General features: G+C 43.3%; 1 protein-coding gene across 4 annotated transcripts in view; it reads right to left on the bottom strand.

Annotated features, from left to right (window-relative positions):
* The window catches only part of GJE1 (gap junction protein epsilon 1), a 91,042-nt gene extending 77,684 nt beyond the window's left edge, over positions 1-13,358 (bottom strand). The window contains exons 1-2 of one of the 4 annotated variants that reach the window (XM_078648985.1): positions 13,119-13,358; positions 11,099-11,281 (exon numbers count right to left, since the gene is read on the bottom strand). In XM_078648985.1, coding sequence (XP_078505111.1) covers positions 11,099-11,224 — 126 coding nt within the window. In that variant the 5' untranslated portion in view covers positions 11,225-11,281; positions 13,119-13,358. Of the gene's footprint in view, positions 1-11,098; positions 11,282-11,680; positions 12,724-12,872 lie in introns of those variants that run through there. The other 3 variants (XM_078648983.1, XM_078648984.1, XM_078648986.1) reach the window with 3 other exon arrangements.
* Positions 13,359-27,052: the final 13,694 nt, after the last annotated feature.

A 27,052-nucleotide genomic window follows, 5' to 3' on the forward strand; every position in this document is an offset into this window, starting at 1 on the left:
TTCTTCAGCCATGGCAACCCCAAGATGACTCCATACTGCGGGGCACAGAAGATATTGAAATCCAGGACTTCCTGATGTTGCGGTCCATAGCATGCCTCCATATTCCCCGTGTGTTGACTGATGGGCCCAGAAACCAACCGGCGCCCATCCACCGCGTACACATCCTCGGGAACCGAACAGGGCATAAGTGGTACCCCTATTCGTTCAGTCTCCTTCTCGTCCATGAACAGCCCCGTGGCCCCAGAATCCACCATGGCAGAAACAGTGACCCATTCCTCCTGGACTTTAACTCGCAGAGGGATGAACAGGTGTCTGGAACCATTCACGCCGCGCCTTTGTATGGAAGGGATGTATCCATGAATCCAGGAATCCCCTTCTTTGTTCCGGGAGCCCTTTAGTTTTCCGCCTTCTTTTCCACCGACGCGGTGGACAACCGGCTGGAGCGTGAGGGTCCTGTTCTAGGTTTCACCGGACACTCACGGACGTAGTGTCCCTTTTTTCCGCAGTATAAACAAAGGCCCTGTTTCCTGCGGGATTCTTTCTCTATCGCCGTTAGACTGGCTCTGACAGCCCCGATATCCATGGGTTCATTTCTTGGAGGTGTTGGCGATTCGTTGGCGCCGGTGTGGCCTACAGCGGAGGGGGTTTTGTCTTTTCGTGGCCCCACACCACGGCGTTCGCTTAGTCTATGCTCAAGGCGTAGCGCTAGACTGATCAGGTCTTCACAAAGTGCGGGTTGGGGGTCTATCTGTGCGATTACGTCCTTCAACTCCTCACTCAGACCCTGATGAAATAACGCTGTCTGTTTGGCCGGTGGCCATTTGCTTTCCGCTATGAGACGCCTGAACGCGTTCAGATATTGAACTAGGCCCGTGGAGCCCTGTTTCAGCTGGAGCAATTCGCGGTCCGCTGTATAGGAATCAGCTCTTCTGTCAAAGACCTTGACAAACTCCTCCTGAAAAGCCTCCCAGTCATACAACAACGGGTCGTCTCTGCTCACCAAAGGAACAGCCCATTGAGCCGCGTTTCCTGCCAAATACGAGATCATGAATGCCACCCTCGCCTGATTTGTAGGAAACGACTTGGGCTTACAGGAGAAGTGCAGGGCCACCTGTGTTATGAACACCTGCACTGTGGCCGGGTCACCGCTGTATCGCTCTGGCGTGGCCAACGGTATAGCGACCGGCATTTCCACCACAACTGCTGCTTGTGGGCCTGCGCCATGAGCCCCTGCATTGAAGGGGTTCCGCTGTGCATGGTCCATTCTGGCCTTTAGGTCAGCGGTTTCCTGCCGGGATGCAGCTAGCTCTGTTTGTACGTTGAGTAATGCGGCCAATACGTCGTCCATGACTGCCATTCTCCTTTCTCAACCAGGAGGTGGATTAAGGTGAATAATAGGTCGGATATTATGTAACCCCCTGAGTACCCCGGGGTTGAGAACTCAGTAACAACGCGAGGTGATGTTGATACACGGTTGGTTTAATAGCACCAAAGAATACACGAGTACAACAAAGCAGATGGGCAAATGATGCTTGGCGGAGCCGATGATAAGGGCGTCCAACCGTCCTCTGCACGACTGTCGGTCCCGACAGCCACCCAACAGAGGACACCGTGCTAAGCAGTGGCCGACAATGCCACTCGAACTGTGGAATGGAGGTTAGGGAAGGCGCACTCTATTTCGTCCTCTGCATAGATGCCGGTCCCGACACCTCCCAACAGAGGGCAAAAAGAACGGAGTGAAAGCAAAAGGCAGAGCCCCAGTGTTCGATAACCCTCGAACGGGGAATGTCTCTCTGCGTATTCGAGTTCAAGTTACTCGACTACCCTCGAGTGGGGACTGAGTGCGTAGGCGCTTTAATGCGCTATTCACTGCTCGAACCCTCGAGCGGGGACTGGACTTGTTGGCGCTTCAATTGCGCGAAAGTAAAGCTCGAACCCTCGAGCGGGGACTGGGCGTGTTGGCGCTTCAAGTGCGCGAAAGTAAAGCTCGAACCCTCGAGCGGGGACTGGGCGTGTTGGCTCTTCAAGTGCGCGAAAGTAAAGCTCGAACCCTCGAGCGGGGACTGGGCGTGTTGGCGCTTCAAGTGCGCGAAAGTAAAGCTCGAACCCTCGAGCGGGGACTGGGCGTGTTGGCGCTTCAAGCGCTGAGTTAATGAAGGCTCGAACCCTCGAGCGGGGACTGGGTGTGATAGCGCTTCAAATGCGCGAAGTTGAGTACTGCTCAAACCCTCGAGCGGGGACTGGGCGTGCTGGCGCTTCAAGCGCTAAGTCAGGAACTGCTCGAACCCTCGAGCGGGGACAGGGCGTGCTGGCGCTAGCAGCGCGTAGACTACGAGGTGAGAGTAAACTCTCCAGAGGAACCGCTCACCTGAAGTAACTCACGGACTCCACGGCGGACTCGCAATATCCGACAGCCGCCCCCGTCTCCCGGTCCGTTTTAAGCTGTTTCTTCCGTGTGCCTGCCTCGCGCATGCGCCGCGCGCAGCATGACGGGAGTTGTAGTTCCTGCCAGAGGTAGTATGGGGAGTGTAGTCCTGATACGGCGGGAACAGCGCTGTCATTTACTACGCCAAGTTCCGTGTCCTAACACTTCTACATGAAACATAGGCCCTTGATATACCATACAGAGTAGGATTCAGGACTTTTAATATAGAGGCAATACCATCAGCCAGGGGTAGGCCATCAGGGGGGCTTACAGTATGGGTTAAAGTGTCTTTGGATGTAAGCATTACGCTATTAAACATTGATTCAGCTGACATATTGGGGCTAGTAGTTAAACTAAAGGATGGTAGGTGTATTTCTGTATTTAATGTATACAACCGACCTTGTGGGTTGTCGAAAGAGTCTGCAATTTTGGAAAAATTAGACAACTTCCTAACCAATTGTGTAGACACACCAAGTATTATAATTGGCAGAGATTTTAATTGTAACTTCGAGCCTATTATAGGGTTTGGTAATGTTTTTGGAGATGAGGATAGGGCTAATAATATCCCATCCCTATCTTAAATGGAGGGAGTGCGTTGCATGACTCTAGCAGTCCAAATAATGAGATTAATAACAGTACATGGACTGAGGGCTGTAATGGCCGTTTCCCATCTGATTCTCCAAAGGCTCCAACTTTTGTCAAAAATAACTCCCAAAGCCGTATTGATTATATCCTGGTATCCTTTGACATTTTGTCCTACCTGACAGATTTTGAAATCATGCCCAGGTATGAAAGTGACCACCGGCCGCTACATTTGTCAATAGACTATCGACTGGTTCCAAGCATTAGTTCAGTAAAGGAGCATTATACCTTGGATAACAATATTCACGATGCCCCATTAATGAGTAACAATAGGCGCTCACTTAAATGGGCTAGCCTATTGGGTAATGGGGGTGCATTATCTAGCATTTACTTACTCTTTGCTGATACATTTGCAAGTCATCTATCCCAACCGGTAGAGGGCAATTACTTTATTGATTTGCATACAGGGTTTTTTACATCTCTTGTACCCTATGTGTCAAAAATGCCCAAAAAAAAGCGGTTAAAAAAAATTACTTCTGTTGGGATCAAACCCTGGTATAACAAAGATTGTCGATTATGTACGGTCTCACTTTTAGAGGCAATTAAAAATAAAACACCGGATGTGATTAGGACCTTAAGGCGTGAATATAGGAGGATTCAGGAAATCGCTAGAGTTAACTGGGACGAGGATTGTTGGGAGAACATGTTACTAGCTGCAAAGTCCAAGGATAATGTGGGTTTTGGGAAACTAGTTGCAAATGAGAAATTTGGAGGTAAAACACCAGATGATGTGTTCATTGACGAACAAACCTGGGTTAACCACTTTACCCACCTATATGAAGCCCCAGAAAATATAGAGTTAGCTACTGAAGATTGCCCATGGCTTGTATCCGGTACAAATACCATAGTTTTCAGTCTAGAAGAAACTGAGCAAGCTATTAGCTCAGAAAAAAATGGTAAAGCACCGGGGCTAGACAAAATACCCGGGGTCTTGTACAAGCATGAGATTAGAGTCTGGGCACCATATATTAATCAGCTTTTTAATATACTAGTTACTGGTGTAAACTTACCTGATAGCTGGAGGGGTGCAGAAATCATTTTAATTTTTAAAAAGGGAGATAGAAATGATCCATCTAACTATCGTCCCATTTGTCTTTTAGATATCTTACAAAAAATATTTTCGAGGCACCTTTTAACTCGTATGAATTTGTGGATTGATGAGAATAAGATCTTTACTAAATTCCAAGCAGGTTTTAGAAGCAATACTAGTACAATTGACCAAGTTTTTAGATTCTGTTGTCTTTGTTGGAAGTATGTTTTTTTATTAAAGAGACACATTTACGTAGCTTTTGTTGGCCTTAGGGCAGCTTTTGATTTAGTTTTGCGTGATCGTTTATGGGATTGATTTGTTTGCGCTGGGATTACCAGCTTGTTTACTCCAGCAGATTAGAAGATTGCATGATAACAACTTTGCTAGAGTGCGCTGGGGTCCGAATGGAGAATTAACTAAACCCGTCCCAATAAAGCGGGGAGTCCGCCAAGGGTGCGTGTTGGCTCCCACGCTTTTTTCATTATTTGTTAATGACATTCCAGCTTATTTAGAAGAGAGCAATAATGATTCACCTAAACTGAATGGAGAGAAGGTACCCGCACTTTTATTTGCGGACGATACAATCCTGATCTCGCAAACGCCCATTGGTCTGCAAACCCTTTTAAATTCTTTCCAACTGTATTGCGATAAGAAAGGCCTAGAAATAAATACAAAAATGACCAAATGTATGGCCCTTAATCCCCATAAATCCTTCAAGGGGAATTTTTTCTTAAACAGTCAAAAATTGGAACTTGTGTCAAACTTTTCTTACTTGGGTGTCTCTCTAGATTCCAAAAACTCATGGAGAACACAAATTGAAAAAAGTAAAACTATTTTTACTCAGAGCACCCTACCTATTATAAACCGACATGGGGCGAGCCTAAATAAATCTATTTCACCAGCACTTGAAGTGTTTAAATTTAAGGCTCAGTCTGGTGCTTTATATGGTGCAGAAATTTGGGGTATGAATGCTGGGAATCTTTTTGTGAAAAACGAAAACAACTTTTATAGAAGTATTTTGAGATTGCCCAAACGCACCCCACTTTTACCGCTATTTTTAGACTTAAGCATGAAACGCACAGACCACCTTGCAATACTACGTCCACTCTTATATTGGGTGAGACTTTGGGGTACTCCCGAACTTGCAGATTATAAAGATGGTCTTTTAGAAGTGAAGAACCTTGACGTTTATAATTCTAATCCTTGGTTGAAACATGTTCAAGCTTGGCTCTATAGAATAGGGCTCACTCATTTTTGGGAAGACCCGTCTTGTCTGACACAAAGCTGTAAGAAACATGTAAAGGCAAGATTTTGGGTTTACATAATTCCATAAATGACCATTCATGTGGATCCATCACAAGTAGTTTTCTTGCTTTTAAAGTCTCTCCACAATTTGAGGAATTCCTAGATGAGATACGACCTCCACTTGCAAAAAGTCTATACCTAAAATTTAGATATGGAATACTTAAAACGAATGTAGCATTAGCAAGATGGGAAAGGTCTTCAGGGCAACCGAAAAGTGTAAAATGTATGTGTTGCCAGTTAAATTCTAGAGAGGATGACAACCATATACTGTTTTTCTGCACCACATATGATTTAGCAAGGAAACGATGGATCAAGCCCTTTTGTAATGCTTCAGGTATACGATCGTATGTGGAAGCATATAGGATCGTCAAAACGGACACTAGTCGACTTACTGTGTTTTGTGTCAGCAGATTCTTACTGCTAGTAAGCTTTTCTCACAAGAACTTGGGCTTGGACCTATAAATGTTCAGTTTGGGTGTATTATCTTGTAGATGTTAGGCTTGTTCTGATTACCTGTGGTACACTGATGAGTTGCTTCATTGGATCATTCTCCTTTGGAACCACACAAAAGCTTCTTTTTAAATTTTAACCATAATTTAATTTAATATTTTATGTGCCTTTTTTAACTGGATGAATTGTATTGTATTTCTGCTATCCCAATTGGTTATCATGTATACATTTTTGTATTCACTGTGTAATACGTATTGTTGTTTTGCATGTATCTTTTATGGCCAAAATGATTAAATGAATGAATGAATGAATGAATACAATACAGAGATTTCAATCTGTGGAATTTGGGGAAAGTATCACCACACTAGCAACTTTCTTCACAAACTCATCAACTACCTTGAGGGATGTGGGATAATCGTGGAATCCAACCTGTCACTTGCACCACAAATAATTCAAGTGGCCAAATTTGCTTTGCACACCATGCAAATCCCACTGCATAATCCCTCATCAGGGCTTCCATCCCTGGAGGCAGATTACCATTGTCTTGGTGGCCTTGTCGTGGCAGGTCACCTTTTCCTGTCATGCTTAGATAATGCTTACAGACTGTGCCTTGGGACCCCCCTTTGCATACTTCAAATTCTTCAGAAAATCAGTAATATGGCAGCCAGGAAACATTGACGGGCACCTGAACACATCGCGCTTACCCTGCAAGCTCTCTTCTGGGTACCTTTTGCCAGACTCAGTTCAATCAATGCACTCTGGGCCATCCACAACATCAAACGTACATTAGGCCAAACAAATAATGCCAATATACCCAAATAAAGATGCTCTATTCCAGACCGGCTACATCCTTAACTATTCCTCCTCTCAGAAAAACATGCTTTCAGATGTAATTTGTTTTCTGTAAAGACAGTAGTGCTATAGATCTCAGCAAGTATTAGGACCATCTTTAGCCACCTAAAATTCAGCACAACAATAAATACCTGGCTGTTTTCAAATACATTTCTCATTAATGAAGAATCAGAAGAAACCTTACAGGCGTAAGGTGGATGACCTGAGCACTTCTGTGTGCTGAGATAAGCAATAGTGTTCAAAAATTGTATATCAAACAAGTCATTCAGATATTAGAAATCCAAAGTTTTATTCACTTTGTGACGTAGTGCAGATTCATCATTGAAGTAAATTTCAAAGGTTCAAAACTAAATTGTAGGTAACTTGATATATATCAAAGTATTGTACTAATAGACATTAATTCATGTCCCCATTAATCCAAGTCCCCAATGCATTTCGAGCCGAAGCTCTTCGTCAGGGGGTTCAAAGTAGCTCTGGACAGAATAGAAAATAGGAATACATGTTTTCATCAACCCAGTTTGAAAAAACACTTACCATATTCACAGTTACTACGAGCTAAAAGAATTGCTTCTACTAAAGAATCTTTTGAACAAGACAGTATTACCATCATGGAAAAATTCATCAAAAGAGGCTACCCCAACCAAATTGTTTCAACAGCTCACACAAAAGTTCAGAATATTGATCGCTCAACATTGTTGAAACCCAAAGTTAAAACAGTCCGCAATGAACAACGGAACGTGTTTGTTTCCAAATTTTCAACCAAGAGCTACCTGATTAAAAAAAGTATCAAAACTCATTGGCAAATTCTTCAACTAGAACCGGATTTCAATAACTTGTTTAATGAGTTGCCCATCTTTGCTTACCAGCGTTCAAAGAACTTACATGCAATCATCAAATCTCGGATCACCCAGCCCATCATCTCCAAAGGAACTATTCCATGCTATAATTGCCAAAACTGTCACAATATAATACCAGGCAATAAATTGAACCACCCTAGTTCAGGTAAACAGATCATGTTACAAGTCAATGCCACATGTGACACCACCAACGTGGTATATCTGTTGAAATGCCCCTGCGGATTGCCCTATGTAGGGAAAATGGAACGAAAAATCAAAACTAGACTCAACGAACATTGGAGCAACATAAGAAATAAAAATTTGAAATCGACTGTATCTGCTCACTTCACCCATCAGAACCACAACAACAGTCAAATACGCTTCCTCATTCTTGAGGTAGCCCAAAAACCGGAGGGCATTGACCCCAAGAAATATCTTCTACAAAGAGAACTTTTTTGGATCTTCAAACTTGGCACCACCCATCCTAAAGGACTCAATGAACGTTTGGAATTTAGCAGTTTCCTTTGAATTCCTGCATTGAATGTTTTAAACTGTACTTGTTGGTTGCCTGACCCTTTTGCCCGCATTTACGTTATAAACTTTGATGTATCTTGTTAATTGTTTTGTATGTATTCTGGCATCGGCTGTGTTTTTTCTTCTGTTCTTCACTTCTGTTATTTCCCTTATGCTTCCCTTTTTTTCTTGTATCGTTTTATTTATACAATTCTCCCTGGTGTATCTTGGTTCTTTCCTTTGTACCATTATTATTCTATGTATGGTTTTCCTTTTACCCTGTTGGTTACTTTCACATTACACATTCCAGGATTTCACTTTATTCTATTCTACTTCATTCATCCTTTTTCCAAGCACATTTTTTTGGAGTACTTTACCGCTGGGAACACACATCATCTTATCTTTCATATTGCCCTGTCCGCTTTCTACTTTGATTATCTTGAACTTAATGCGCACGCGCATGCTGACGCTTTACACACTTCCGTGTTCGTCGGATGGCGGTTCACGGCGTTCTTCACTCTGGATGTTCCTCTTCTTTGCACCCTTTCGGTAAGATTTCACTATCTCTGTTGCTTCTAAATATCTTACACCCGCTATGCGCATGGATACTCTGTTTGGAACACTCGGTTTTTCTTAGGTTTTTTGCATCATATTCACAGTCACTTTCTAAAATCACCAATCGCTGTACTACCTGGTAAAGTTTCACGAATGGGTTTACTAATTTTAGCGTCATCGCTTGGTTTCGCTTTTCTACCGCATTTGATTCACATCCGGCTCCGTGCACCGATAATTCACAGTTTCTGCCTTTCGGTCTTCACAATTAAGGTATTTTTACAACATGGCACCTTTCATATTTTTCCAACTCTATCACTTGGGCTCGGTAATTTCCTATTTTCACGCAACCACGCTGTCTCGTTTTTTCGCTTTTTCGTTTTTTTACCTCACATTCTGACCTGGTTCCTGACTCATGTATTCCTATTTTCTATTCTGTCCACAGAACTACTTTGAACCCCCTGACGAAGAGCTTCGGCTCGAAATGCATTGGGGACTTGGATTAATGGGGACATGGATTAATGTCTATTAGTACAATACTTTGATATATATCAAGTTACCTACAATTTCGTTTTGAACCTTTGAAATTTACTTCAATGATGAATCTGCACTATGTCACAAAGTGAATAAAACTTTGGATTTCTAATATCTGAATGACTTGTTTGATATACAATTTTTGAACACTATTGCTTATCTCAGCACACAGGAGTGCTCAGGTCATCCACCTTACGCCTGTAAGGTTTCTTCTGATTTAACTCTCACCCCTCCTGGACAGCAGGGGTTCCGTCCTGATCACCCTAAACGAATGATCTTTCTTTAACTACCCCCCTTAATAAACTTGTTTACTTGGAGTGCGGCGGACTAACTTTATCAGAGTCATTAATGAAGAAGACATCTTAAAGGAGGATGTTATGGGCATGTACAACTCTGTCAAGCTTTCCCTACGCTGTCCTACTCCATGCATGGGTTTATCTGTAAGATAGGTGCATCACAGCTGCAGTGCCACTTTATACTCCACACACGTCATCCAGCACCTCCCACATAGGCAAATCTACAAACCTACACCATTTTAACAGATTGCAGGAACTGGCAGAGCTTCTTAATACCCATAAAAAAGCACATGCAAACCCGACTCTTTCCTTCTTAGATATCTCCACTTCACGTTATGCTTAATTAATGCCAGACATCTAATGCTTCGCACACAGGCCATTTTATAAACATATGCTCTACCAACCATGACCAATAAATGGACGAAGCTCTCTTAACTGATTACACAAGAGCATTTTGGAGTCTTGTTAGTGCTATGAAGAGTGACCTAAATACTATTACAGAACAATAAAATAAATAAATGTATGTTCTGTAAAATATTTTATCTTCAGGTGCCTCAAACTGTAAATATGTCTTATGCAAGAGCTGTGTTTTTCCAATTAGATCTTCTACCCCTTCACAAATATTCTGGTTTCAACTGGATGCCTCTGCAAAACATTGTGTCATGCAAAGGGCCTCAGACTTTGAATGCTGCTGCTTCATTAAAACAAATATTTGTAAAGTGACTTGTTGCTCCTCAGAGCTAAACTCGTACTGTTTTAAATAAATAGAAATAAAAATAGGGCTTGAAATCTGATTTACCTATTCTTCTAATTGTATACCCTAAAAACCTCTAACGTTATGCTTCTGAGTGGGACTTGTGATATAAGAGGCAATAGAAAGCATGGGTGGAATCTTTGCTGTAACAAGATGATGTTACTTTAAGAGTTGCTATCACTCTATACCGTACTGTGTGTCCAGGAATAGTAACTATGCTTAAATTATTGTTTGTGTAACTGTTTAAACTGCTTTCTAAAATGCATAAACACATGTTAAAAATCAGAAAAGGACTTAATCGGCCTCAGAGAATTTTTGAGCAGAGAATTTTACACATCTCCGGAAGATTCAAAAAAGAATTTATGAGAAATAGTACTACAGGAGTACTCCTGAATGTACTCATAATCCTGGGTGAATATGCTCCAAAACGATGAACTCCAATTTAGTAAAAATGCAGAAAGGCACAAAGCTTTCTATTTGTACTAATTAAATATGAATATTTCCTGACTAATTCTATTTTATTCCAATTTTAGATGTTTTGGGGAAACTTCACAACAGAGTGTAAGCATAAGTAAAAGGGTACTAAAGGAGTACTACGTTATGTACTGCAAAATGCATTTTTGACTAGGCCCTCTATATTGTAGTTCCTACATTTTTACAATTTCTTAAATAAATACGGATCATATAACTTTGCACCTTCATTGATTACTCTTAAGTGGGCCAATAAAAATTGATCTAACGGCAGATAAATATCATATGAAAGCGATTTTGCACTTGAATAATATTTAATATTTTGAATTCAGGTAAGGAAGAACTAAATATATTTCCTTCTCATCACCAACATATTACATAATGTCTAGGTCGAAAAGAAAACCACACTCATATAACCTAATGAGTGGAATAGCTTACCTGAGGAGTGATGGGCCTGAACAGGTTGTAGCAGAATAGGTTAACTTCCCTTTTGTCTGGATCACAGCTGAAGTGAAGAGCTTCGTTTCCATAAACAGCGAAGCCCAAAACTCCGAGGAAGAACATGCGAACCGAGCCAAAGAAGAGGGTGTGGAATTGACCAATCACCGTTGGAGGCCTGAGCTATGACGTAGGAAGAAAGCGCAATGTACAAGATCAGCATTTTTGTCCCTGCAGTAGTAATGAAGAAGCAGCTTTTTATCATTTTTAAGTAACACCTAAAATAAGAAACTCATTTCCACCACAATAAGACACCTTATTTCAAAAAGGACCTGAAACAACTATTGCTCCAATATTCATAATCACCAATCACTTAAATCCATTCCTAAACCTGGACACTAATACTTGGTTAAAATTGTCTCCCTTTTCTACTATTCCAATTTACGACTTGCTATTCCCTTACACTGGAACTATGGCATGTAAACATAATTGTTAATTCTGAACCACCTACTATTTGTAATTGTTCAGCCTAGGGCCTGGTACACACTTTTTACATCTATACTATTCAATAAAATGTCATACCTTTCTCCAAAAAGTAATTAGAGGCAGTTTCTAAGTTGTACTGGTGGTTGCAGGTGGAGGGCACCAGCTCTCATTATTTTTACTGACTGGAACTCATTTTACAATATTAGACTTTGACTCAGAAGAAAGGAAAAAGACAGGAAGTGTACGGTCGGGAAGAAAAAGCATGAGGCGTAAAACAGAGTAGAACCAGTGTTGGTGATATTCGGCAACCTTGGCATTCATAGCGGTAGAGGGCCCATAACAAAAACTTTGGGAACTTGCATTTTTTTTAACCAAATTAAGCACTGTTCAGAGGAGCCTTGATTTTTTTTCAACCTGGCCTGAATGTTATAGCTATGTCCACTATGTCTGTCAGGTGTGTGGTTCGAAAAGTTGTGAGGTAAACTTACAGGGGCAAACACATAAGAAACCAAATCAAAAGTATGGTGAATGCTGAATATCAACTATTTCTGAGGGATAATTAGAGCAAACCGTTGCATACATTTACACAAATTATTATTTAAGTGCCAGATCCTGGCCTTTCCAGAAAATGTAAAAATTAACGGCACATGGCATGGCTGTCACATCTTTTCCTTTAGAGGAAATAGAGAAATATTGTGCGAGTACCTCTTTGACAAGTTATATTCAAAGCACACAACGTTTTCAACTGTCGTTCGAGGAAATGTATTTACTTGGACAGAAAACGCCTAATAGACAAGAGCCTGGTCTTAACGCTCTTGTGTAGTGCAACTGCAACCCCCAATTTACACAACGCATTGACAAAATAACGATACAGTATAGGGCCATTTGTAGGTTTTAAATGGAAACGTATCCCTAGGTGGTCCTTGATAAATAATTATGCTGAGCTTTAGAGCATTCACCAATTCTCCCAACTTCGACTGTTGTGGTGATTCAAATACCGTTTATGCAACAAAGCACAGCTTCACCGTCACACTAAAAACATCATACAAAAGTGGAGTTTCCAGCGCTCAAGCTATTGTTTGCCACCACACAATGATTTTCGGCCACAGCACATTGCATTGATGCAAAATGTTTCCTGAACATAGCAGATATAATTCGGTTCAGTTGAATTTGCATCCCTTGGTCGCGTGACAGGACGTTTGTCGGCAACACAACAGTCAAACAAACCCTAGAACCACCACACGTACACTGCAACCACGTCCCAGAAGATTTCCATATCCTTATTTACCCAATACTCACGCATCCTTCATAAAAGTTCTTGATATAATTTAAAGACATGTCTTGGAAGAGCTTATCCCAGCGCATTCGAGGAGCGGTTCCTGTCCCTCATGGCCAATTTGCTGGCACCAGACTCCGGTCGGGCGTGCTGCTCCCTCGTGACCCTTGCGGTAGAAAACTCTTGTCACTGCACATTTCTCTTTTTATCGTTGGGGCCCCCATCAACTTACACACCCAGGGCAAAAAAAAAACCTACACAAAAGCAGCGTCCATGCGGGTTAGGCTCCGTAATCCCCGACAAACTCAGTCAGCAGAATAGGCGACGCGATAACAGGGGCCGCCCCTGCACAATAGGGCGTAGAGAGCGGGCGCGCGCAGGAGGAGCCGCGGCAAGTCCTTCAAACGGAGCGCTTCCGCCCAGAAACAATGGAGTTAGAGCACAAGCTACCTACAAGCCTTTCCTCTCTTGCACACTGATTTTTCACACGATTCATACGCGTTGGAAACCAAAAATAGTGCATACGTACTACAGAGAGAGAGAGAGAGAAGGCACAGGCACGCAAGCAAGATGGCGTATACAAAAATGTATATGCTAATTTTAGTGGATGGCTTCATCCCCATTCAAACTAACGGACATTTTTAAAACTTTGGACCTACGCTGCTATAGAAAAGGCCGCACATTTGACAGTTTTCCCATGGAAGTATTAAATACACGTTCGGCCAGAATTACCTATCCTTCCACATATTCACCATCAACAATTTGTCATCTCCTTTTCAACTGGAAGATGAAAGCTTTTCTGACTTTCTAAGCATGCTATCTTAAGTATGTTGAGATAAAAGTTGAGTCAAATAATGATTTAGGGCCTATCACTTAAACATTATCTTTTACAGATGATAATTTTCCTATGATAATATTTTGCACAGTCTGTGAGCAGCACATGATACTCTAAATGTTCTGGAAAGCCAATTTATATTTTCGACCAGATTCTGTTTTTAGATGAATTCTTACATCGTTTTGATGGTTCCTTATGGTTCTGAATGAAGTTTAAGATGTCATTGCAATTGAATGGAAAGTTATAGCTATTACAATATCAATATGTCTGGCTCTTTTGGGTCTGCAGGAAAGGATGGGACAGCATATGTTTGCATTGTCATGATGAGCTACTAAATATGTGACTTGGCTTTCACTATTGGCCACGCCAGCTCTCTCTGGTGGCTGCCCCTGTGCTATCCCGCTCCAGTGGGGGAGCAGCAGTCACTGAGTCCACAGTGACAGTCATTGTTACATGATTCATGGTTCAATGACCTTCCATGCAAAGAAACACAAATCTTCATACTCTAACATTCACTTGGCTGGCGCCTAATTTCTTTGTTTAGATTGTTGGACAGATTTTTTTTTTGTATCATTGCAATCCACCATTTTGAATGCTCTTGGTTACCACTGACGGAAGTGCTCTTATCTAAGCATCCTATTTCTTGCTATGCATTGTATTGTTGCATTTGTACATTGAGGAAGCAGCAAACAAAAACGCCTCTATATTTCTAAATCACTACATTCTCTAAATCATAATGAAATCTGACACAGCAAAGTGAGGCCCATAAAAGGTGTTCCCTAATTTGTGGCAGGAGCAAGCCACTGCTAGGTTTGAAAACCCCATATCATTGATGACGTAGGCATTTATATAATCCCGCAGCGGCTCTCACCTTCTCTTTCAGTAGCTTGGTTTTCAGGCTTGTATGCATTGACCGTAGGCAAATTCTTGTCTTTCTAGGATTATTAGGTTGACAGAAAAATTAGGTAAAAAGTGTGCAACTACTGTTACTACGGTCCACAAGGAAAGAGCTCTTGGCCTTGAGTGGAGAAGAGAAACAAGGCACAGAATTTGAGCCAAGAAATGAGGAGCAGAACACTGGAAAGTTACTTTTGGGCAACACAATGTTATTGTTCAAAATGTGGGGAAGAGAAGCAAAATGCTGGTAATCAGTGCTTAATTTGTAAAAGAATAAGTGCTGTAGTCCAAAGTGTTGTTCAGAAGCCCATCCCTACTGCTATAAAACGTTGGGTTTGCAATACCAAGGCTGCACAGCCTTGGTTCCACCTTATGGCTCTTTCCTCCACCACCAGACACTCTCTGAAGTTTTTATCTCACTCTTTCCTTCCTTTTGAGTTTTTCTGAAGTATGCACTGGGTCAAAGACTTGTATTGTATTCTAATTGCATTTATATAGTGCGTCAAATCACTTTTTCAGCGAGTAGTACACTACCCCGGAACCCATAAAGGATTAGTGTTGAATTAGTATAGTGAAATATGAAAGTAATTTGAGTGATTGATAGGTTACTCAGTTATTTTGATTCAGAAGGATAGTGGAAGGATAGAAGCGGGAAAAAAGGTTTATATTTATATAGCGCATGTTACCTCTGATGTGGTGTTGAAGCGCTTTTTTGGCGAGTAGCACGCTACTCCAAAACCCATAAGGATAGTGATGAATTAGTATAGTGAAATATGAAAGTAATTTGAGTCGTGGATATTAAGCAGTTATTTGGAGTGGGAAGGATAGCAGAGGGGTTGGGAGGAAAAATGATTGCCAGTCACCAAAATTGGGCTTTGTCTGCAAGCACAGGCTCAAATTAATCATTCACATCAATAAAACAGGTTATTAATGGCTGAAAATATTTTAACCACGGTCACACTTTAAAAAAAATGTATTTGGAATGAAGTTTAGACGAGTCACCAGATGGAGAGCAATCACAGACATGCCTTTTGATCATTTACTAAAAAGAGATTGCCACCATTGCTCTTGGATTCACTGATCAGATTACAAGCAGGAACACCTTAACTTTGAACTGATTAGCAAATTGTCAGCTATAACCAGGACCCTAGAATTATGCAGCATGGGAGGACTATATTATGTGGCAGGGTTAACTAAATTCTACAGCAAAAGGGAAATTATGGAGCTAAATGTGAAACATTTTGTGGTAGTATTCCTTCATTATCTTGTCATTTTTTCACATGGTAATACTGTCTGGACAAAGGGTTCACCTCATTAGTAAAGGTTAAACACCCAATTACAGCCATCAGAAAATGAAAGGTGACCAGTCAACTTTTTCAAAGGAGCTTCCAGTGCTTAGTAGCACATGGTCACATGTTATTAGTAAGTTCTGAAGCATTTGAGGTAGAACCAAAACGTTTTTTGTAATAAACTGCAGATTATGCAGTAGATGACGGATATGCCAAATGCGGAAAAGCCATGCTTATGTGGAAAATGCAGTGGCCGTATAATTACTTTATTCCAGAGTCACTAGCTATACCAAGTCAGTATAAAAAACACATGCTCCCAAATTCATAAATGAAATTCAACCCACCAACCGTAATCCAGGCGTTGTATTGTTTGGGTGCCCCATTCACTCCGTGTTTAAGGTTCATCCCCTTCTGCAATGTGATATGGCAGACATGGAAGAACATCATCATTGAAGGGCATTTTCCTGCAATCTTTAAACAGCACTCCATAAACACCGATTGGACAAAACACACACCAAAAATATGCTTACTGCATGCAGTGCTTCAGCCATATAAGAAAATTACAAGAAACAATTTCAGAAAAATAAACAAAAAAACAATCACATAAGTAAGAAACTAAGGTCCTGCCTTGTTACTTCTTCATGAGAAACCTATGTATTATTTCCAAAATCCACAAAGTAAAGTGTAGATAGCTGTACAAAGCAACACAAAAAATACTTCTCACTGTTTTACAATGCTGTGCATTTAAAACACCAATTCATTAGCATGGCGGTTCTGTCAAATATTCGCCATGTCCTGGAACCAATCATCTAGCTGTTTATGAACCTATGGTCAATTAGTTGTGCAAACAAATGGTCTGTAAGTGCAAATTTTGTAGCTTGAGTCACCAAATCAGGATTTGTAAAATCTTGCAAATTGGTTTAACAAATAAAGAAAATCCATCAGTATGGTGGGACTTCCACATTTGCAAAATTAGTTCTAAGGGCAAGTTTGTGGGTCTTCTAGGGTGGCCCTACACCTGTAAAAGTAGGCGAATAGCACACAAACCCATCAGTTTATTGATATGTAAATACATACCCCTTGCACATTCATGGAAATAACTCACTACACATTTGGGCATTCATTCTTATTAGACGGATGCTTCTATGCCCTTAGTCTATACCAACCTGCCCTCCTTGTTGTATAGTTTCACAAATTGCTCAGAAGAATATGTTGAGGGCACATAATTCAAATTCTATCCCTCTGCTTTGTTTTAAGATCCGGCTGGCAAGTTTTTCACAATTGGATCACTTCTTCAGGGCCACGTATGTTCACAAAACATTCATCAAAAGCATAATGAAAATCAAGTGAATAATTGCACATCTATATAATTGGCACATATTGCAGATAAGGATAATCCTTTCATTCTGGACAATCATGGAAATGCCTACAAATTTACTGCTGTTAAGCACCATAGTAAGTGAGTTTCCAGAGTAGGAATCAATAAATCAATCAATCAGAAAATATGTTTATTTAGAGCATAGGTCTTTAAACAATACACAGACGTATATCCATATAACTATACACAATTTTAAAACATTTTAAACAATCATAAATAGCCATCATTAAGTTTCATCTAATAAAAACGCACATAAATCCACTATAAAATATACTTTCAAGTGTAATACCTAGTACAGTTCAATAAATTACACAAAACACAATTCTAACTCAAATTCAGTAATAGAAATTTTAACTGCCCTCATGAATCTCCCCATGACACATGCTGTATCCAGAAAACATATATCAGTTAAAAACTCAGTGGCTTGCTCACAAGTCTTGATTCTGTATTTTAAAAATATTGGGCGTAAAAACCATCTCCACTGTTGGATAACCTTTAAACAATCTAGCAGGATGTGTAGTATATCACATTTAGAGGTCTATTAGGATGGCGGGCGGTGCCACCCTAGCGGTGCAGGGATTGGCCGCCAGTGGTGCGGCAGTCCCGCACCTCCAATTAGGATGCGACCGCCACCATGGTGGTCGCATCCGGTATATTTAAACATTGCGGTGGACGGTGCTGTACTCAGCACCCGCCACAATGTTAAAGGGCATGTTGTTCATGTGCATGCACAACGTGACAGGCACCGCGTGGTGCCTGCCACCATGTGCATGCAAATGTCGGGGTGTACCATGGGTACCCCCCAAGTGCAGCCACCCCAACCCCATGGGGGCCCGCAACGGGCCCCCAAAGGCATTCTCCACATGCCTTTCCATGGCGGAGTCTCCACAATGGTAAGGCATGAGACCGCCAACATCGTAATATGGATGGCGGTTGCCTGGAAGACACCGCCACCATATTGCAGGTCTTTTCCTCCCAGTAGGCAATCGGGCGGATTGCCTACTGGCGGAAAACTGGCAGATGGTCTTTCCGTCCGCCTGCGTCCCCACCACCAACATAATATGACGGGGGAAATGTTAGGCGGGCGGACGGAAATTGCCTCCTGGTTGGATCATTTTACATTTTACGATTTTATTTATCTTACTGTGATTGGTTCCAACCCTTATTCTCAATACTGAATTTCTTAGCAACTGATTTGGTAATATGTCGACAAACGTAAAACTCTATTCCGCCAAGATTTTAACCTAAACTGTACAGATTTTATCTCACTTAATTACTGATAATCACATTCATGGGACATGTCAATACCTAACACCTTTAACTCACTCTTTGAGATTTCAATTTGGAGAACCTGTGGGCCAGCTTTGCTTTCATATCCGTACAGACAGCACCCACATTTTTTCTAACAATTTTTGCCCAATGTAATTCACTTTGCAGGATTTTATTCTAGCACCACTGAGAGACTTTCTATATCTCTCCCCCATTCAATAATTTCCAGAATCTTATTAGTGCCATTGCAGCTAACATATTCCATTATGTCATGCCAGTTTCTATTTTAATTGCTTGAATCATAGCAGAGCTGGGTAGTGACAACAGACTCTACAGACATTTCTCCTCCTCAGCATCCCACCTGCGTTTGCCACTGATACATAGCAGCTCAGCACTGTATTACAGCTGAGGGGGGATCACTGTTGCATAGGCTTTTAAAACAGGTCTGTAAGCCATTTTTCCGAAGTTCCTATAGAATTTTTTCAGGCCATTCACCAAGGCCTTAGCCCTGGTCTTCAGTGCCTCCAAGTGTGTTTTCCGTTTCAGGGATTTCTCAAACCAGACCCTAAAATACTTATGTTCATTAACTAATTCTAGCTTCTCTACACCTAGGTACCAATTAAACTTGCTTCTTGTCTTCCCAAAGAAAAGCACCCTAGTTGTATCCATATTTACCATAAATCTTTTACAGTTATTGTATTCTCTGAACACATCTTGTTTCCTTTGCAGACCTATTTCTGTTTGATCGAACATCACAAGATCGTCTTCATACAGGAGACATGCCATATGTTTACCATTTATTCTGGGGCTAAATCCTTTAGCAGATGCTGGGATGGCGGACAAATCAGCCACAAATAATTAGAAGAGTAAGGGGGCAAGTACGCACCCCTGCCTCAATCCATGATTAATTTGTATTTTTTGTGTTAAGGTCCCCTCTGTGTCCATAATGACCTGGACCCAATTGTTCCTATGTACCTCTTGAATTAGTCTTAGGAGATCTTTTGGGATGTCATGTTTTATTCAATGCATCTCATAGGTGATTCCTCTCTACTAGGTCAAAAGCTGCACGGAAGTCTACGAAGCAGCAGAATAAATTCCCTTCTACTCAACAGACTTGCGTGCAATCGACCAGAGCACAAAGCAGTGCTCTATTGTAGAGTGACCTTTCTTGAAACCACTTTGTTCTGGGGCACTATATAATTCCAGTGAGCCCATTTCTTCAACATTCCCAAGATTATTTTTGCAAATACCTTTTCTGCCACATCTAAAAGATTGATCAGCCTATCATTTCTGGGCATTTTTATATCTCCCTTTTTATGGATCGGTCGGATCATTGCTCCTCCCCAATTTTCTGGGATATTCCCTGCATCCAAAACCTAGTAAACAGCCTGTACAATAATTCAGCCCACCCAACCAGGCAGGTTTTTATAATTACTGCAGGCAAGTTTTCAGGTCTAGCCGCACAAGTCAGAGTTAATCTTGCGATAATACTTCTGATGTTACTTAATGAGAATTCCATCCTCACATCCTCATCCACTATCTCCCAAGGGGCTATTTTTCTCCTTTTTAACTTCTTTTTTTTGCCATTTATCTTCTCCAGATAATCCATCCATTCGTCTTCTTCTACCACACAGTTCATCGTACCCTGCGTTTTTATACTGACCCTTCTTGTACCAATTTCCAGAAAAGTTTTGTATTTTTCTTTTCTATTTCTTCTACCATATATCCCCAACACCTCTCTTTGTGATCTCTTTTCTGGTCTCTAATTAAGGTTTTATCCTTCTCCTTAGCTTCATCAGGACATTAAAATATTTTATTTCATATCTTACTTTGAGGTTTCTTTCCCCTTTCCTTATCTGCACCTTTGGATTCTTATATTCCTCAGTAATCAATTTATTTTTCTTATTTTGGTTATTCAGAACTTCCACATTCCTTGTTCCCTTTCCTTTTAGAACTACTCTAAGACACTGTACCACCTGTCTGATTATGTTGTCATACCACTCAGTATGTTCTGTTGAGGCATCCTTCGGTATTGTATTTTGCTGAAAATTGATACATTTTTCCATTTGTTCATCTGTTAATCTAGTGGTCAGCCGTTTTGGATAATCCAATTGAAGAGGGATCACCTTTTCTCTCGGCAACCTTTTACCTCCAGACAGTTTTAATTTCTGCAGATGGTGATCACTTCCTTCTTCAGACCCCACTTGAAAGTCCCTTATTTTATATAAATTCCAGGCATGCATGTATATATAATCAATTGGGCATGGTTGCTGTCCCACCTTAAAGGTCTGTTGTGCTGGGCAATCCTTTTCCATCCTACCATTCAGACAAAATAAGCCTCTTGAACCCAGATATTTTCCTAATTCTATATCCTGTTTAGACTATTTAGTTTTTGGTAAACATGACACCTTTATATTATACAAACTCAGTATTTCTTGAGACCGGATACCCACTTTATTTGAGTTTAGTTTATGGTTCAAATCTACCATCAGTATTAAAATATTCTGGAAATTCTCTCACAGATTATCAACATCTTCCTTAATCTTATCCATTTCTGACCTATATTCCTCAGAGTGCCCCTCCTGTATATATGCATTTACTATTATTAGTTTTTCGTTCTTGTGGTATGGGTCCCGAAGCTCCACTTTACAGACCACCAACCATTTAAATCTTACTAATAATGTGTCACAAATTTCTTCCATCCCTTTTTATCTCGTCCAGGGGTCCTTTCTTGCTCATGACAATTGTCTCCCTTTTCGTCAGATTCCTGCTACTAATGCCTTGTTCCATCATATTAACCTCCTTTCTTAGTCTACTTAAACCATCATTCTGGTTGTTAATACTCCCATGTTTACTCTATCTATTGCTCTGAGGCACTTTTGAGCTTACTCGTAAATTCTTTTCTTCATCTTCATTGCTCAAACTATTTTCAGGATCTTTTTGGATTATTAGGGAGTGTCTATTCAAAAGCATTTCTCCTAATTTCTTATTCCTATTGACCTTGGCAATACGCTTTTTTCCACTAATTTCTCTCTCCCTTTTATACTCTTCACAACCCTCCTTGTTCACCTAGAACATGTATTGCCGATATCTGGTTATCTCCCTGGTTTCCTTTATAAGCATGAGGCACCTCAAGATAAATACACTATACTCCACCAAATGGGAGGCCCTGAAGGCAGTGATACGCGGGGCCTGTATGGGTCTCTCATATGGGGTCCGGAAGCAGCTGCTTTCTGACTTACGTGATGCAGAGGAGGTGCTCCGGCACTGTCAGACCCGGCCAGACCCTGACACTTCAGATCAGGAGGCGGAAAGGGCGGCCCAGGTGTCTGTACATGACATTCTCACCCGCCTTGATAAATACACTTTGGGCCAGTACAGACAACGACTCCACCGCGAGGGTGACAAATCTGGACGGCTACTGGCCTGGATTCTTAGGCGGGAGTTCGCCCCTGAGAGGATAGTTGCTCTACGAGCTCCAACTGGTAGTGTGGTGCACTCGGAGTCTGCTATTCTTGAGGTCCTCCGATCACACCTGCAGACCGTGTATGCAGCTGACCCCTCGATCACGGAGGCCTCCTACCGGCCCTATCTTCAAGTCTTGGCTCTCCAGACCCTTTCGAGGGAGGCGGCGGAGGAACTAGATGCGGGGTTGACGCTTCGGGAGATCAGCGTCGCGTTAGCCTCCCTGCCGCGGGCTAAGACCCCAGGTGGGGACGGTTTCCCACCTGAATTTTATCATTGGTTCGGCGACGTCCTGGCCCCCCCTCTTGTTGCAGGTTTATAATAAAGCCCTGGAGTCTGGCGTTCTTCCGCCCACCATGAACCAGAGAGAGGTCTGTATGATCTTGAAACCGGGTGGGGACGGTTGTGACCCCGCAGCATTGCGGCCTATCACCCTGATTAATACGGACGCAAAAATCCTTACTAAACTGTTGGCCACTCGTCTAGCTCCGCATATTGCCCACTTGATCCACCCGGACCAGTGTGGATTTATCCCTGGCCGTAACACGACGATGAACTTGCGGCGCCTGAACCATATCCTCCATGAAGTACGTGGGAGGGAAGATCCCCATGTGCTGGTGTCAATCGACCTGGCTAAGGCTTTTGACACGGTGAACTGGGGGTATCTGCTGGAGGTGCTCCAGAGGACGGGGCTCGGGCCGGTGTTCTGTAACTGGATCCGGGTGCTCTATGGGGCACCCTGAGCTAGAGTTCGACTTGGATCGGCCCGCTCCGAGGAGTGGTCCTTGGGGAGAAGCACTCGTCAGGGGTGCCCCTCTCCCCGCTCCTATTTGCCCTAGCAATAGAACCCTTGGCAGTTTCTGTGCGCGCTGAGTTGGAGCAATGGGGCATTATGGTGGGCGATACTGTGAACAAAGTCTCTCTCTATGCCGACGATGCTCTATTCTATTTGACGTCCCCTAGCGCCTCGCTTCCCGCTTTGATGCGGATTCTGGACCGCTTTGGCGCAGCCTCCGAACTGCGCATCAACCCTGGAAAATCTTTGATTTTCCCGCTAGCGGGCTGCACGGTCGACTCGGGCGTGGACCCCCCGGGTCTAGGTCTGAGGTGGGAGCGTGAAGCGTTCCGCTATCTGGGCCTTCAGGTGGCCTCGACCGACGAACGCCTGCTGGTCCGCAACGCCGACCGAGTGCTCCGGACTCTACACCAGTCTGTGTCATTCTGGAACACGCTTCCCCTCTCCCTTATGGGGCGACTAGCGGTTGCCAAGATGGTGATGCTCCCTAGAATGTTATATATCCTGCAAAATACCCTGTGCCCGCTTCCTTCTCAAGTATTTTGCACGCTTGATTCGCTGCTCACGTCTTTGCTCTGGGCGGGCGGGCGAAGCAGAGTGGCGCTGCGCACGGTGGTCCGGAGCTGGGAGGAGGGAGGCCTGGAGGCCCCGAGGATTGACCTCTATTACCATGCGGCACAGCTCCTGACAGCTGCACGGTGGTTCGCTGAGGAGGATAATTGGGAGCTGCAACTGCTGATGGGCAGAGCTAACAAGAAGGTTTTGAGAGAGGCTTTGATGCAGGGAAGGGGAGCAGACAAGGCTTTGCCCTATGTGGTACGACACACAACGGGAGTCTGGCAGAGATTTGTCGAGAAGGTACTGAGACCGGCCTCCTTCCATAGAGAGCTGCTGGTGTGGATTTTGGCCCCGGTGCTCCGGATGGAGGAGAACGTGTCCTACCGGGAGTGGCGGGACGGGGGATGTGAGACTCTCGCGGACCTCTATCCAGATGACTCCTTTGTGTCTTTTGAACGTGCCACGGAGTCCTTTGAATTGAGCAGGGGGCAATACCTGCACTACAGAGGGCTCCAGGAAGTAGCTAGGACAACGTGGCCTCAGTTCCCGGAGGCGCCTCCGCTGACTCACACCCTCGACGTCCTCCTATCCTGTGGTAGAGGAAGGAGGCTGGTCTCCCTATTGTACTCAGCCATGCGACGGGATTCGACCCCACCGATCGCACCGTCCTGGGCGGCCTGGGAGGCAGACTTAGGGATGACGCTAGAACCGGGACAACGCAAGCGTATTGGGCTTCTGACTCGGAAAGTCTCGTGTAATGCACGGTTCAAGCTGATCCACTTTAACTTTGTCCACCGCACCTATATGACCCCGGTCTCTCTGAAACGCATCTCTGCGGATAGGCGGCACAACTGCCCTAGGTGGGGGCGGAGAGAGCTGGATTCTTCCATCTGGCCTGGGAATGCCCACAGGTCAGTAATTTTTGGAGGGAGGTGGTGGACCATATTGGTCGTGCTACAAAACTCCGGGTTACTATGGATCCGCTCCATTGTCTCTTGGCCCTGGTACCCAAGCCCAAAAAAAGGAACCTGCCCTACAGGTTTCTACAATTATTACTAGTGTTGGCAAGGCGGCGTGTGGCCATAACTTGGATGGGACAGAGAGCCCCGAGATCTCCCTCTGGCTGAGGGATGCTAGAGAGTGGTCCCTAGCTGAGGAGACACATATGCAGCGCACACACCGTGATGGGAAACTTCAGGAAGACCTGCTTGCCTGGAGGATGATGTGTGCAGAGGGGTTGACGGATGATGACTCGGATGCTACTAGTGCCGAATTGTTCACCCCTAGGGGGTCTGGTTCCAAGGGAGGCGAGGAGGGGGACGGATTAGTGAGCCCTGGTCCGGGGTAATGCCCTGCCTGTTAAACGCGCTCTAATGTTCCCTGTTGTATATATCTGTGATTTGCTTTGATTCCCGAATGTCTATTTCTGGATTTGATGTCTGCACCTTTCGGGCCTCACATGGATAGCCTGACTTTTCCACATACTTTATTACTGATGCCACGCACGGGGGGTTGTTTTTTGTTCTATGTTAAAACTGCATTTTATTGAAATGTATATCTATCCGGAGGGATAGGAGTGGGAATACATGGAGGACATAGGAGAGAGTGTATGTATATAAAAAAACGGCAGATAAGCCGATGTATGCATACTGTTTATATATGGCTAAGATTACTGGTGACATGCGCTGACTTTACGCCGCCCAGCCTCTGGGATGTGGGCCCATATGGCTGTGTTCTACCCTGAACGTTGCATGTAGCTAATCTTTGCCCTCGGTCGGTCTGAGAGGCTATGACGACCTGTGCCTTCTATGTTTCCGCAATAAAAATATAAAAAAAGAAAAAAGATAAATACACTTTGTCCCCCTGGTAGTTGAGCAACTGTCTCTTTTGGCACTGTCAGGCCTTCAGGCTCCACGTTTACTTGATTGCTTCCTACCAGTCTAACTATTGACAGCATATGCTCGCGGATTTGTTTAAGTTCACTCACAATGATCTGTAGCTGATCTTTTTGAGCTTTCAATATATTATGGTTCATCATGGATACTTCCATTCCCCCTTGATACTGTGTCACAGTGTTTGTATTTTCTATATTTCCAGCCTCCTCCTTCTGTTTAAGGAAGTCTCCACTGGCCAGAGTGGTAAATAATTGGGGTGGGGTAATGAAGACAATCTTGATTCAAAAGAGAATACACTTTTATTTACTATCATTTGACTGTTTAGGATGGGTAAGCTTAAGTCCAATGAATTTGGGCTGGGGGATAAAGCATCACTTGCACCACTTGCACATGGGGCTGACAGTATGTCATTCCTTTTAAAGTGTTTCCCCACAAAATCCTTGATAGATTTAGTGACTGACGCTCCTCCCTTCTTCTTGTTTTGCTGGAGACTTTCATGTTGTAGCTTGCTGGTAGTACGGCGTGCTGACTTTTTTGCCTTTTCCTTGGTACTATCTCGCCCTCCTCTACAAGGCCATTACTCGTTGTAAAATCCATTAATAGGCCTTGCCTTTTCTGAGTTTTACATCTGTAGGGTGCTATCCCCTGCTAATATTCTGCCCTTTTTCCTGTGCACCTTCACTGCCCAGTATTTACAACACCCTTTCCCTTACCTCTGCTGAACCTGTATATTGTGTCAAGATGTTTCTCCTTCGTGTCGTCGCACCACCCAGATTTCCTACTGTCTCCAAGCTATCCATGCCTTTCTTCGCTGTCTCGTCTTTGATGCAAGAGCTCAGCCAAGCCCTATTGGTCTTACTGGGCTTCCTGTAACTGAGGTCACTGACGCACTTTCGCCCCTTGTGACAACATCGCGAGGGAGCCAATAGAGTTGCTGTGCTGTCCAGCCCTATTCCTGGGATACGGTCTCTAATGATCTACAGGGAAATGCAGCGGTCAAATTAACCAATCTTCCTGCTCCAAAATTTGGGTTGTCAGTTTGCTGAGTTGCTAACGGCTCCTCTCAGGCTTCTGCGTGATGCAGTATGATGGTAGTGGGCGGGCACGAGCACGACCGAGCACACAAACTCGTTTATCGTCACACGTTAGACGTCCGGCATGTCAGGTACGCATTAGGCAACAGCAGAAGTAGGATGATGTTCCGAACTGTTTCATATGTGATGCAGGTGTGGGAAAAATTGTTTATTTTGAAAAATCAAAATAAAATATATTCAAAAGCACCAGAGCATATTTGTGTCGCCTTTCAATCAATCAATCAATCAAACATTTGTAAAGCGCGCTATATACCCATGAGGGTCTCAAGGCGCGGGGGGGTGGGGGGGGTGGGGGGGGGTTGGGGCTGTCACTGATCGAAGAGCCAGGTCTTGAGAAGTCTTCTGAAGGCCAGCAGGTCCTGGGTCTGGCGTAGGCTGGTAGGGAGAGCGTTCCAGGTCTTGGCGGCGAGGTAGGAGAAGGATCTGCCGCCGGCTGTCGTTTTCCGGATATGAGGAACTGTGGCGAGAGCGAGGGTGGCAGAGCGGAGGTTGGGGGTGTGGAAGCTGAGTCGGTTGTTGAGGTATGTTGGTCCGGTGTTCTGTAGCGCTTTGCGTGCGTGGATGAGGAGTTTGAAGGTGATCCTCTTGTTGACTGGGAGCCAGTGCAGCCCTCTCAGGTGGGGTGTGATGTGGCTGCGTCGGGGGACGTCGAGGATCAGTCGTGCCCAGGCGTTCTGGATTTGTTGTAGTCATCTCAGGAGCTTGGTTGTTGTTCC

This window comes from Lissotriton helveticus, chromosome 6, assembly GCF_964261635.1.
Source record: "Lissotriton helveticus chromosome 6, aLisHel1.1, whole genome shotgun sequence".
In the NCBI taxonomy this organism is placed as follows: Eukaryota; Metazoa; Chordata; class Amphibia; order Caudata; family Salamandridae; genus Lissotriton; species Lissotriton helveticus.